Source organism: Nelumbo nucifera, chromosome 8 (genome assembly GCF_055504915.1).
Source record: "Nelumbo nucifera cultivar China Antique chromosome 8, China Antique-T2T, whole genome shotgun sequence".
Lineage (NCBI taxonomy): Eukaryota > Viridiplantae > Streptophyta > Magnoliopsida > Proteales > Nelumbonaceae > Nelumbo > Nelumbo nucifera.
Genome location: NC_142656.1, coordinates 14,468,610 through 14,481,838, shown reverse-complemented (window position 1 = coordinate 14,481,838; position 13,229 = coordinate 14,468,610). Strand labels below are relative to the sequence as shown.

At 39.3% G+C, this 13,229-nt stretch overlaps 1 protein-coding gene across 2 annotated transcripts in view; it reads right to left on the bottom strand.

The window, feature by feature from the left end:
* The window catches only part of EMB3142 (nuclear pore complex protein (DUF3414)), a 75,546-nt gene that overhangs the window by 59,017 nt on the left and 3,300 nt on the right, over positions 1 to 13,229 (bottom strand). For both annotated transcript variants that reach the window (XM_010251797.3, XM_088893198.1), the window contains exons 3-5: positions 9,727 to 9,801; positions 9,518 to 9,622; positions 9,321 to 9,431 (exon numbers count right to left, since the gene is read on the bottom strand). In XM_010251797.3, coding sequence (XP_010250099.1) covers positions 9,321 to 9,431; positions 9,518 to 9,622; positions 9,727 to 9,801 — 291 coding nt within the window. The remainder of the gene's footprint in view (positions 1 to 9,320; positions 9,432 to 9,517; positions 9,623 to 9,726; positions 9,802 to 13,229) is intronic.

Below are 13,229 nucleotides of genomic sequence, written 5' to 3'. Positions count from 1 at the left end.
TGCAAACAGGTAAAGTAAAATATCATTAAAGTAAGAAAACATGTACAACAAGAACCTGTACACCGGGATTTACAGCACACTGCCAAAGCAGCCCTACACCCTCCATCCCTGATTTGCAAAAAGATCATCATAATCAAAAAGAGAACTGAAGTTTCTAAGCAAGACTTGTCTTTCAGTCTTTTCCTCCTATTTCCTATAAACCCTCTTAAATTTACTACTTGAACCTGCACTAATGAAGCCATCTTTCAATATAGAGAAAACCTTAGCGATATGAACCAACTGCCCATTATCAGTGCCCTTCCCTTCTTTTGGAATTTCTAGGGCTTTGGATACAGGCTCATCCTGCCTTACCAGAACTTCCTTTTTTATTTCCTGCCTCTTTCTACCCAGTCTCTTCCCACTTTCCCCACAAGGATTTCTGGAAAAAAAAACTCTTTTTCCCCTTCACCCTTGCTATTTTGTGTGCTTCTAAGAACACCCACTTGGTTGTCAGCACTCAGTTCTGAAACACAAACTTACCAGATGTGCAGTCAGCTTCCTTGAGTTTTTCAGCTCCTTTTTCATCTCAATCCCTTCAAAATCTAACTTTGCCACAATATTCTCCACTAAAAAAGCAGCAGCAGCCTCCTGTTGAGATTGAGTAAGCCCACAAACCTCAGAATAATTCTTTCTTTCCCTTGATGACTCAATACCCCCAACCTGTTTTCCAGACTCTGAAATCAAGGGCTCATTAGCCCGAGCCCTTTCATTATCGTCTGCTGAAGGAAAGACCCCTATCCAAGGTGTCTTCCTTTACCATCTCTTCCAAGATCTCAGCTAATCTCGCTATGACTCCAAGACACTGCCCTTCGGCCCTATCAACGTTTGCTTCTAGGACCGTCTCTTCATCAGCAATTAAAACACTACCCTTTTCTTGGGGTGACACCTAAGCAGGACATTCCTTTGTATTCTGTAAAACCTCCTAGTCCAGGCACTTCTCCTGAAGTGCACCTATGGCCAAAGAAAGGTTATCAAGGTACTCGGATGAAATTGGTTTTAAAGCTGAGTCCATCTTCAAAGTATCAGACTTCCAGTCACTGCTACCAGACTTTGGTTCCTCATCAAAACAAGGTCACAACCCATTCCCAGATAAATTTCTTCTTTCCCAGTCTAATTTGTTTCCTTACAATCCTTCTTTTAAAAGACTTTCCTGAACCTCCCCTTAAAATTTTTGCAAACCCTCCTTTTGACTCCTTGCAGCAACCTTAACCACCACCCCCACCCTCCTGCCACTTTATCAATGAAGAAGAGGTAGGCAATGATAGATCATTTTTTTGTCTATCATCTCCAGAAACAAACTCCCAAACATGTGATTATTAAAGTTGTCATGTGACTCATACAAAGAACTCAATCAAGTGGGCCTTGAGGAACACAGACCATTTTGAACTATCTCTGGGCCACAACCATCTCCTGTCACACATTTTAAAATCGCACAAGCGGGTCCACAATCTTCCTCCTCAATCAAACCAGACCGGGTCAGGTTTAACTCATTCCCATTCCCTTTCAACTTATCCTCAATTTCCAACCTCTCTTTCATGCCTGACAGTCCTCCTTCAAAGGTAACCGCCTGAACACAGCCTCTATCACACGCCAACACAGTTTCCTTTCCAAAGGCAGCAACCTCATCCATCTGTCTTCCAGCTTTAAATGCATCTCCATTTAACTTCCTTTCCATTGGAATTCCTGCTGAATTTTTGAAATGGCCCACTCCTAAACTGCTACAGTCATTTTTCTTCAACCCCTAGGTCAGCTTATCAGAAAGTTTCCACCCAGAGCACAACTTCAATGGAGGTCACTAACCAGACTGAGTATGAGAAGCCATCTACCAGGATCTCCACCTTCCTTGGTATGTCCTCCAGTTTCACCCAACTGAGAAGCACAGTAAGAGAGTGAAGGTCAAAAGTAAAAACACCATTCGGGCAACCACCACAGATTGAAACTATGGACAATAGAACTTCAATCTTCCACAAATGGAAAGGAAGCCCAATAACACAGCCACATCATCCTCCAAGAGCAACCTCTTTGCGTTGGATAATCATGACCATCTTGAAACTAAAATACTACCACATTCTAAACTACCCTGCTGCCAAATTATATGTAAAAGATCTACAAAACATAACATAGTAAGAAAAATAAAACACCAAAAATAACCCTCTAGCAGGTACAATTGGTGTTCCCAATAAAAGCAATATGGTTAAGACAGTCCAAATTTCTTACTTTTTGCTCAGAGATGAGTAAAACTTAATAACTGTAATATGTGTCAACATAGAAGGCCTACTTGACCTTTTTTTCCCGCATGTTTCTTATGAGGGCTAGTGGAGATTGGAAAATCAATGCATCATCTCCTTATCACTTGCTCTTATACATTTAGGATTTGGAGCCACTTACCTGCTCATATAAATTTTTATTTCATTGTTAACTGCTGTATGGTCACCTCCAAATGACATACCAATGCTTTCAAGACCACTTTCTTCTCACACAAAACTAAAATATGAAAGATGATGCGGTGGTGCTTGACAGCAGCTCTTCTTTGGACTGTGTAAAAAGAAACAAATGCCAAGATTTTTTTCTAAAAAATCACTTGATCACTATCAGAGTGGCACACTAGAGTTGTATGAGGGTTGAGTTAATAGATTTCTCAATTGATGTCTTGATGTTGTTAGAGAATGGCACCGTGTAGCATCTTTTACCAAGGGGAGATTATTCCTATAGCTTTGTCTCCAACCCCTATAGGAGAAATAAAGCTAAATGTTAATTATTTCTTTTGGAAATCTAGAGAGACCGGGCATTGGAGATGTTTTCAGAGATCATGAGGGATTCATTTCTTTGGTTAGGGGAATTTGATTGGAGCAAAGCTTTTGTCACTTCTTCAGCGATTGAAATTGATATATTCACTAAGGTTATCATTGGTGGAGATGGAGCTGGACTCAAGTGGTGAGAGGATGGGAGTTGCCTATTTGTTTGTGGACATCTCATTCCAATGGAGAAGCAGATCACCCAATTGATTTGCCTATTTGTTGTATTGACAAGAATCAATAGGAGTGAGTTGTATCTCTTATAATGTGATAAAGTGGAAAAATATACAAAATACCTATAGACCACCAACCCACACTTTGTACAATAAACAGTTAAACACTAACCAATATGTTAACCAACAGACCACCTCCAAATGACATAATAAGAGCCCAGCCAGCAGCACAAAATAAGGTAGCAAGCTGTACTGGGGATCAGGTCCAGATTTTTTTCTTTTTGATTTGATCAGCAGTCATGAGTTGCTTCTGTTTGTCTTTAGTCTGAAGAGATGACTATTTGGTCAGTTATCATTCCAAGTTCCATGTACTCTTAACTCTTTTTTTTTTTTTTGAGGGAAAGATAACCAAAATTCATTAAACAAAGAACAAGTACATGAGAACATGTACAAAAAAAGGGGAGGACCCACAAAAGATTACAGAGGAGGAAGCTTGTCACTACAAATGAATCCAAATACACCCCACACTTGGCTAATCCATCTGCTATATGATTTTGCTCCCTTGGAATCCAAACTAAAATTGCATTTAAACAGTCCAAAGAGTCCCTATCCTCTGCCAAAAAGTGGCTAAGTCTCCGAGGTCCCCCCTCCTTGTTTCTTAACCATTTTATAGCATTTGCTGAGCACCTGCAATGGTTAAGTTCTGAATTCCCAAATTTTTTACTATTCTGATTCCGGTAAGAGCAGCCACCACCTCAGCCTTTGTGGAATCAGCCAATCCAATTGAACCACTGAAAGTCCAGCATATGTTGCCCCTATCATCCCTTATTGTGCCTCCAATACCAGCTAAACTAGATTACCTAAAGCACTCCCATCAAAGTTTAGGGGTCACCTTTCCGTCACTGAAAACAACCAGTTGCCTCGGGATTGCTTCTTGAGGGTAAGGAAGAAAAAGAAAGGAGTGAGCATCTCTATTGAGATCATTGATTGAGATTCCTTCGAACAACTCTGAATTGACTGTCCAGAGATTACAAAGGTACATTTACTCATTATTTCTAATGAAATTTTTCCTTGCAATACAAAAGGGGTAAAGCTATGAAAACTAAGGGATGCCAAGTGCAATAATTATGCTCAATATTCTTTTTTTTATAAGTAAAAGATTCATTAAAATTTCATTAAATCAGAAAAGATAAACAACTGTGACAAGTTTCCCCAATGGAGGCACAAGATGCAGCCTCACTCATAAGGAAAAGACAGCACAAAAATTACAACTGAGCCCAAAACAATTGATCCCTAGTTACCCCTTTCTTAGCTAATGAATCAGCCATAGCATTTGTCTCCCTTCCCACCCATTGTATAATTAAGCTCATCTGTTGTGTTAACCATTTGAATTTTTTTATTTCATCTCGATAGCACCATATCACTGAATCTGGGTCTTTTAACCAGCCCACCACCACCTTGGAATCCCTTTCAATCACCAGGTTTTCCAATTTCAACTCTTTTGCAATCTGAACACCTTGTAGGACTGCAAACAGTTCAGCCCTTATAGAGTCTCCATTCCCCACCGGTCCTGAAAAAAGTGCTATCAGATTTCCTTGTGACTCCTCCAATTCCAAACAGACCTGGATTGGCTTGGCTACTTCCATCAAAATTTAATTTCAAAAAAAACATCACTAGGAGGTACCCATAACAACCTCCTAGTGAGAGGGAAGTTAAGAGATTAAGAAGAGATATTGATAGGGATAAGAAGTTTGAGGTGAGAGGGAATAGAAGGAAAGGGTTGAAATAGGAGTTGGAGGTGTTAGGGCTGATCTTCAGAATTTAAATGAGAATCCTAAGTTGGAATGTGAGGGAATTGGGTAGTGCCAGGAAGAGAGCAACAATCAAAGAGGTGATTAAGAAGTTTAACCCAGATGTGGTTTTAATCCAGGAATCCAAAAGAATGGAATTCGATTGCAGATGGACAAGAAGTGTGTGGAGTTCTAGGGGGATAAAGTGGGTGACTGCTCCTTCGTGGGGATCCTCAGGTGGGGTTATAACTTTATGGAAGGAAGAAGTTCAAATAGAAGTGGAGGAACTAATAGGTGATCATTTTGTTTCTCTAAAGTTCAGACAGGTGAAAGATGGGTTTGAATGGGTACTAACAAATGTATATGGCCCCAATGACTATAAGCAGAGGAAGAAATTATGAGAAGAATTGAGTGATATTAGGGGCTTATGGGACGGACCATGGTGTGTGGGAGGGGATTTTAATGTAGTGCAGTTCACAGAGGAAACCAACAACCCTAGACAGGGAGTGACAACAAGTATGAGGAAATTCAACCAGTTCATGGATACTTTTGAGCTTAAAGAACTTCCACTCCTAAATAATAACTTTACATGGTCCAACCTTCAATCAAGGCAAATATGCTCTAAGCTGGACAGATTTTTATTCTCGATAGATTGGGAGGAACATTGGGGTAATTTAACTTCTAGAGCACTCCCAAGGCTTACTTCAAATCATTAGCCTATAGTGATATGCAAGAAGGAACTGAGAGGTGATGGACCTACCCCATTCAGATTTGAGAATATGTGGTTGACCCATCCGAGGTTCATTGAGAAAATCAAAGAGTGGTGGGAGCAGTATAATCCAGCAGTAAACTAGGAGGGAATGAAATTCCACAAGAAACTTCAGTTCTTAAAATCACAAATAAAGGAGTGGAATAAGTTGGAGTTCGGAAGAATAGAGGAAAGAAAACAAGTATTGATAGAGCAGATTGAGGAATTGGATATGAAGGAAGAAAGGGGATCCTTTGGGGAGGAAGAAAGGAAGTTGAGATGGGATCTGAGGAGGCAGATGGAGGATATTCTTGTTAAAGAGGAAATAAATTGGAGGCAGAAGTCCAAGTGTAAGTGGCTAAAGGAGGGAGATAGAAACACTAGATTCTTCCATTCAGTGGCAAATGGTAGGAGGAGAAAGAATTTCATATCAAAATTGGAAGTAGAAGGATCAGTCTTATCCCACCCGGTAGAAATTATCGAGGCCTTTGTAAGTCATTTCAAATCCACTTTTAGAAGACCTTTAAATATGAGGGTGTGGTTGGAGGGCTTAGAATGGCCAACATTGAGTGAAGAGAACAGAGAGTGGCTAGAAAAGAGCTTTGATCTAGAGAAGATAAAGGAAGTTGTATTCTCAATGGATAGGACAAAAGCTCCGGGCCCAGACGGTTTCACAATGGATTTTTATCAGGATTGCTGAGAGGTTGTGGAGAAGAGGCTTCACAACCAAGGGATTTTAGACCTTTCAGTTTGGTGAATAGTTTATATAAAATAATTGCAAAAGTCTTGTCCCTCAGGATAAAGAAGATCCTTCCCCTCATTATTACTCCCAACCAGGGTGCTTTCGTGGAGGGAAGACAAATCGTAGATCAAATCCTCATTGCTAATGAGAGCTTGGAGAACTTTAGGAAATCTAAGAAGAAGGGAGTGGTCTGCAAATTGGATCTGGAGAAGGCTTATGATTTAGTTGATTGGTCTTTCTTATTGGAGGTGCTGAGAGGATTTGGTTTTGGAGACAAGAGGTGTAAATGGATTTGGGGTTGTGTTAGGACTTGTCACTATTCTATCTAGGTAATTGGAGTTGTGGTTGACTTCTTTCCTGCCTTGAGAGATATAAGACAAGGAGAGCCACTCTCCCCTTTCCTATTCGCCCTGATTGCTGATGTTTTTGGGAGATTAATCTATAGGGCTGACTCAAGAAATTTAATAAAAGGCTGGCGTGTAAGAAGGGAGGAGGTCCCACTGACACATCTGCAGTTTGCATATGACACAATCCTATTCTGTGAAGGTGGGAATTTAGATTGGATCCAGAATTTGAAATTAGCAATACAACAGTTTGAGCAGATGTCTAACCTCAAGATGAACTTTGGTAAGAGTTGTATAGTGGGAATGAATATGGAGGAGAGGGAATTAAGTGAGTATGCAAGTGTGATAGGGTGTGCAATGTCGGTTTGGTCTTTGAAGTAGTTGGGCCTCCCCTTAGGAGATAATCCTAAGAATGAAAGCTTCTGGAACCCGATAATGGAGAGATGTGAGAAGAGGCTTGCATCCTGGAGGAAAAGTTATCTCTCCTTGGGGGGAAGAATCACCTTGATTAGATCTACCCTAGCTAACCTTCTGGTCTACTTTCTGTCAGTGTTTAAGATCCCCACTAAGGTTTCCAATCTTTTGGAAAAATTAATGAGGAACTTTCTCCAGAGGTAAAAAGCTAGGAGGCCTTGGGATTGGTAACTTTAAGAAAATGAATATGGCTTTGCCGGGGAAATGGTTATGGAGATTTACAATGGAAAAAGATAAGTTGTGGGCTAAGATTGTGGCTAGCATTCATGGGTTGGAAGACAATGGTTGGGATCCTGGAATCGCTACAAGGGCTACAATTGCTTCTCCTGGGAAATCCATTCATGTTTTGCTTCTTGCTTTCTCCCCTTGGGTCAAGTATGGTCTTAACTCTGGTAATCGAATAAAGTTTTGGGAACAGACTTGGGTAGGGGATTCACCTCTGAAGGACCAGTTCCCCTCCTTGTATGCTTTGTCAGACTTGAAAAATGAGCCTATTTCTTCTTTCTTAGGTCCTTCAGATTCCATCTCTGGTTTTGGTTGGAACCTAGGCCTGAGAAGGGCAATTAGGGATACAGACGTGGACAGTATCTTATCTTTGTTGTCCATCCTTGAGAATGTCTTTCTGGATCCTAATAAGGAGGATACTAGAATCCGGACTCCTTCCACCTCAGGTACTTTCTCTTGTACTTCATTTTTTGAAACTCTAACTCAGCATCCTATCACTTTAGGGGTGTCCTTTCCGGTCAAAGAGATTTGGAGCAAGCCCATTTCTCCTCGGGTTGGTAGTTTTTGTTGGGAAGTTTTCCTAGAAAGATCTAACACATCTGATTTACTTCAAAAAAGAGACCCAACCCAACTCTTGCTTACTTCCTAATTGGTGTACTCTTTGTAAAGCTGATGGGGAAACTAGTTACCACCTTATGGCTTCTTGTAAGGTTGCTAAAATTGTTTGAGAGTGGGCTCTTTCACTCTTTGGGTGTTCTTGGAATCCTCCCGAGTGTGTCCAGAGGCTGTTCTCTCCAACGTTTTTCAGCTGGCCTAAGAAGAGAGGGAAGATTATGTGGAGGAGCATTAAGGCAACAGTATGTTGGTCCCTTTGGGAAGAAAGAAATCTATGAATCTTCTCACAGATCCTTGGCAAACCTATTACATCTAATTCTCTTAAGGGCTGTCCATTGGCTAAAATCTATGGGGCAGTTTTCAGACTTTCCTGTGGCCGACTTATTAAGAAACTGGAAAGAGATAGCTACTTCTTCTATGTGTAAGAGCTTTCCACGTCACTCATGGTCCCCTCCTCCCTCTGGATGTATAAAAACTGAATTTTGATGGCAGTAGTTTGGGGAATCCAGGACCTTTTGGGATTGGGGGAGTGTTCAAGAATGAGGAGGGGGTTATTATTGCTTTGTTCTCAGGCCCCATTGGGGAAGGAGACTTTCTCAGGGCTGAGATCCTTGCAGCTCTGGAAGGAATTCAAAGAGCAAGGGAACTAAATATCAGACGCTTGGTCTTGGAAGGTGACTCGAAGGTGGTGATTAGCTGGCTGAAGGAAGAAGACAGTGGCTTGTGGAGATATAACAATGAAAAGAAAAAATTCTGTTGGGTGGGCAGAGACATTGAGATACACTATAGCTGGGTAAAGAGGTCTGCTAACTCACTTGCAGATGGGCTGGCCAAGCAGGGGGTGAATAGGGAGGCTATCTTCTGGGCTAATTTTTGAACTTCTGTCTTTGTATTCTGTTGTAGGGGAGTTAAGTCTTTTTACCTCCCCTGTTGTAACTAAATCTTCTTAAATTTTCACATCTTTAATAAAGTTTTACTGTTATTGATCAAAAAAAAAAAGGTACCCATAACAACCTTGTTTTTGTCTCCTGTACTGAACTAGAAGCCATTGATAACCAGTTCTTCCAAATATCATCAAAGGAGAAATGTCTAAATAGATCCAAAATTAGTAGCCAATGTATAAGTTCGGTCAAAACACAATCCATAATTTCTTCTTTCTTCCAATTATGCTCAATATTCTTATTCACATCATCAAACGCCAAACATTCCAACTGACCAAAAATATGTTAAATATTGTACAAAAATACAAAAAAAAATGTAGGAGTATCAGCAAGTGTCTTGGACTGTCATGAATGCTTGAAAATCCTAATAATTATCGATCACAGCCTTCCAGATAAAAGAAAAGAAAAGAAAACTAGTATGCAAAGGTCCAAACCTTTATGAGAGAAACCAACCGTTGTCTAAGCCCAGCACTGATAAGATCTTCAAGATACTTCTGAATGTCAGCCACAAGATCAGCTTCAAGTCCCTGGTCGAGAACAACAGCCTACAAGGCACCAACAAAATACTTATTCTAAGCTATAATGAACAAGCAACAACAAAAGGAGGGGTCCAAGAGGGGATGAACATTACCCTAAGTAGAGTGTATAGTGCTGTTAATAAATCTCTTCTCTCGGTATACCACAGCCCTGCTGCAAGACGCAAAATTTCCAATGGCTCTCGTCCTAGTAAGCCCCACTGAAGTTGAAACGATATCAATAGGAAATACAAAGATTTGGAAGAAATAAAGAAAAATAAATAAACTGACAAATTAGAATGGACAATGTATGCACGTATATTACCTCTTGATTGGCAGAAACAAGCAAGCGGACACAATCTACTTCATTTAGATGGAGATCATCACTCAACTTCAAAGCCTGGGTTCAAGCATCATGACAAGTACCAAATCATTTTTAGCAAACAAAAAAATATAAAGATAAAAAATAAGGCAGAAAGAAAACAAACTATCAACTTGAAATTAAAATAAAGGATTGATTAAGATATAAAAGATTTTTTTCTTCTAATAAGGATCAGTAAAGAGATAAAAGCCGGTCCCATTGTTAAAATATTAATACAAACTTTAAGGAAACAAAATAGACTTAGTGTACTAAAAATAATTGAGATTCCAACGCATAAAAGACAATCGATTGCAGAAGCCTTAAGTAAACAAGAAAGGAATTATACAATAGCAGGATCCTGATCCAGTAAAACAAAGGGCATGGCTAGGCTTCAGAGATTAAACCTTTCATAAAAATCAAATAAAAACACCAAAAGGAAATATCTATAAAAAAACAAAAAGAAGTGGTTAGTGCATAATAATGGGTCAATGGAATAGCCAATACAGTTAGTTTCTTTCCAATTGAGGCCATCACCTCAGCTCGGGCTGAAAAATCCAATTTATTATATAACTTAACGGGAAATTAAAAAGAAAATGGAAAACAAAAATCTCAGTTGTACAATAGTTGACCAAAGCTATTAATAAGACTTTTCTTTTTTTTTTTTTTGATAGGCAATGAAATTCATTCATCCATTAAAGTTAATCCATATATACAAGAAATATACAAAGAAAAATACAAAGTGTTGAGAGCATAGAAATTATCTCCCCCCTCTTCTATTCAAGTTTCAACTTACAGGACCGCCAAAAATATTTGACTTCTAAGTGCCCCTTGTTTAGCTAAAGTATCGGTGATTTTGTTAGCTGATCTGCACACCAATTGAACCTGTACTTGCATGCCCCTCATTAAGCACTTAAAACTTTTTCATCTCATTCCTGTAGGTCCATAATGTTTCCTTCCTGTTTTGTAGCCACCCTACCATCTTCTCTGAGTCACCCTCTATATTCAATCTATTGATGTTTTAATTCTTTGGCATTTTGTACTCCAATCAACGAGGGTGGGCCTTGGCACAACAGTTGGGTTGCTCCACCGCAACCTGGGTGACAAGGGTTTAAATCTTGGAAACAGACTCTCTGTATGTACAGGGGTAAAGCCACATACATCTGTCCCTCCCAGACCCCGCATTGGCGGGAGCCTCATGCATGGGCTGACCTTTCTACTCCAATCAATGCCACCACAACTTCTGCTCTTAGAAATCTCCTTCTCCAATTGGCCCCAAGTACATTGCTCATACCCTCCCTCCTCCATCCCTTAACAGTTAACACTCCCACTCCAGAAGGCCATGGATTTCCCCTGCTGGCTGCTGCTCCCATCAAAGTTTAACTTGATATAACCTTCTTCAGGAGGTGGCCAATATTCGGAAACTGATTCTTTGCTACTACAAGAAGTTGCCACTTCCCTCCATTGCCTAAAAATGTCATCTGTAGAAAAAAAGAAAGGTGAGAAAAAGTCCTCCATTTTGATCCAATGTGCCACTCTAATTGTAATTCATTCTATAACTACTTCTCTTGTTCTTCTTTTGTCCTCAAAAATCCTTGCATTTCCTTCCTCCCAAATCATCCAAAACTGTTGCTGCCTTTGTTGCTCTCCACATTACCTTTCCTCTTTTATTTGGCCATTTGAAGGTTGAAGGGGCAAGCAGTTCAGCCTTGTTGGTTGGAATTTCCTATCTACACCCAAACAAAGAAAATAACCATTCCCAAGAAGGCCTTTTTTGGACAGTATCAAAAGTGTTAGTCTTACCATGGAAAACCTCCCAACAGAAAGCCCCAATATTGGGAGGAAGTGGCCAACGCCAAATTTCTTTAACAAGAACAAGGCTACAAATGAGTACAGTGGGAACTGAACGCACAGGAAAAAAAAAAAAAGAAGCACAAGAAAAAGAACTTGGAGCAAAAGACCAAGTTCTATTATCAGGGCTTGAAGGGTCCAAGAATACAAAGTCTAACAAAAGCAGCAAAATAGTGATAATAAAAAGTTCTGAGTCACGAATATCCCTTCTAAATCCAATGTCCCAGACTCCCAGTCAAAGCCAATTCCACAAGGAGAGGGAACCACAAACTTAGAGACTTGTTCCCCATTCAAAGAAGATAACTAAAAACAAACAGGAAAGTCACCTTTCAAAGGAGTCTCTCCCAGCCATGGGTACTCTAAAACCCCACAAAGGTACCAGCATAAACATCATACTTAATGCCAGTTAGAAAGATTGGAAGGATTTTAGCAATTTTTTATCAAAAGATTTTAGCAATTGACTTCCAAAAAGAAGCTTTAGAGACCCTTGTAGATAGGCCAGCATCCCACTAATTTGCCAAGAGCCAATGTATGCTAGTAATCACTTTATTCCACAATCTTTCCTTCTCAATGGGCAACCTCCAGAATCAATTCCTCGACAAAGCTATATTCTTATCATTCAAATTTCCAATACCTAATCCCCAAATTCTTTCCTTCTATTTACCACTTCTCAATTTCCTCTCACCCGGTTCCCATAAGAAATTCCTCATAATTTTCTCCAACTTGTCAGCTATTGCCTTCAGGATACGGAAGACTGAGAGGTAATACACATGCAGGTTGGATAAAGTCAACTTGATAAAGTTACCCTACCCCCAACAAAAGGCAATTGTTTTCCCACACTACTAATTTCCTTGCAAATCTCTCCAAAATGAGATTCCAATCTAAAATGCTATTAATAAGATAATGAGAAGGAAAATACCAAATGAATGGCAAAAAGTATTGGATAAATGCGATATACAAAGATTGCCTAATTATAGAAGAATCAAGTTTAGACACCATAGTTATGCAAATTTGATAGAAAACCATTAAGAAACAGCCACAACTTAAAGCAAGTATTTCAGAAAACAAATATAGCTTCATGCCAAGGAGGTAAAATCAAATGATATGACCCCTAAGGAGATAAATGTAGGCCCTTTGAAAACAAAATTAAAAAAAAATACCAAATGAATGGTGAAAAGGCATTGGATAAATCAATGATTTAAAAGCGCAAGGGCCAATTTGCACCCGAGGCGCAATGCGTAAGGCAATGTGCGCGCCTTTTTGAAGCAAGGCGCAAAGATACAAAAAATTTGCTAAAAATAAAAAAAGAATGTCAGAAATTTCAAAAAAAATACATAATATTAAAATAATATTAATAAGAAATATAAACTTAAATTATAAAATTAATGGTTTAAAAAACCTATTATCTAAAATTAAAATACATAAACATAACATGTAAAGCATATTTAAATGAAAATATAAAAATAAAATAAAACATATAAAACATTTTCAAGCATGTAAAGCCCACAATCTCTTTTTTTCCTCAATTGCATTAATTCAAGTAGCTAATGTTGTAAAACATATTACATTCCTGATTCTACGAGTAGCCTTTGTGCCACGCTCCTCGAGGCAAGCCCAAA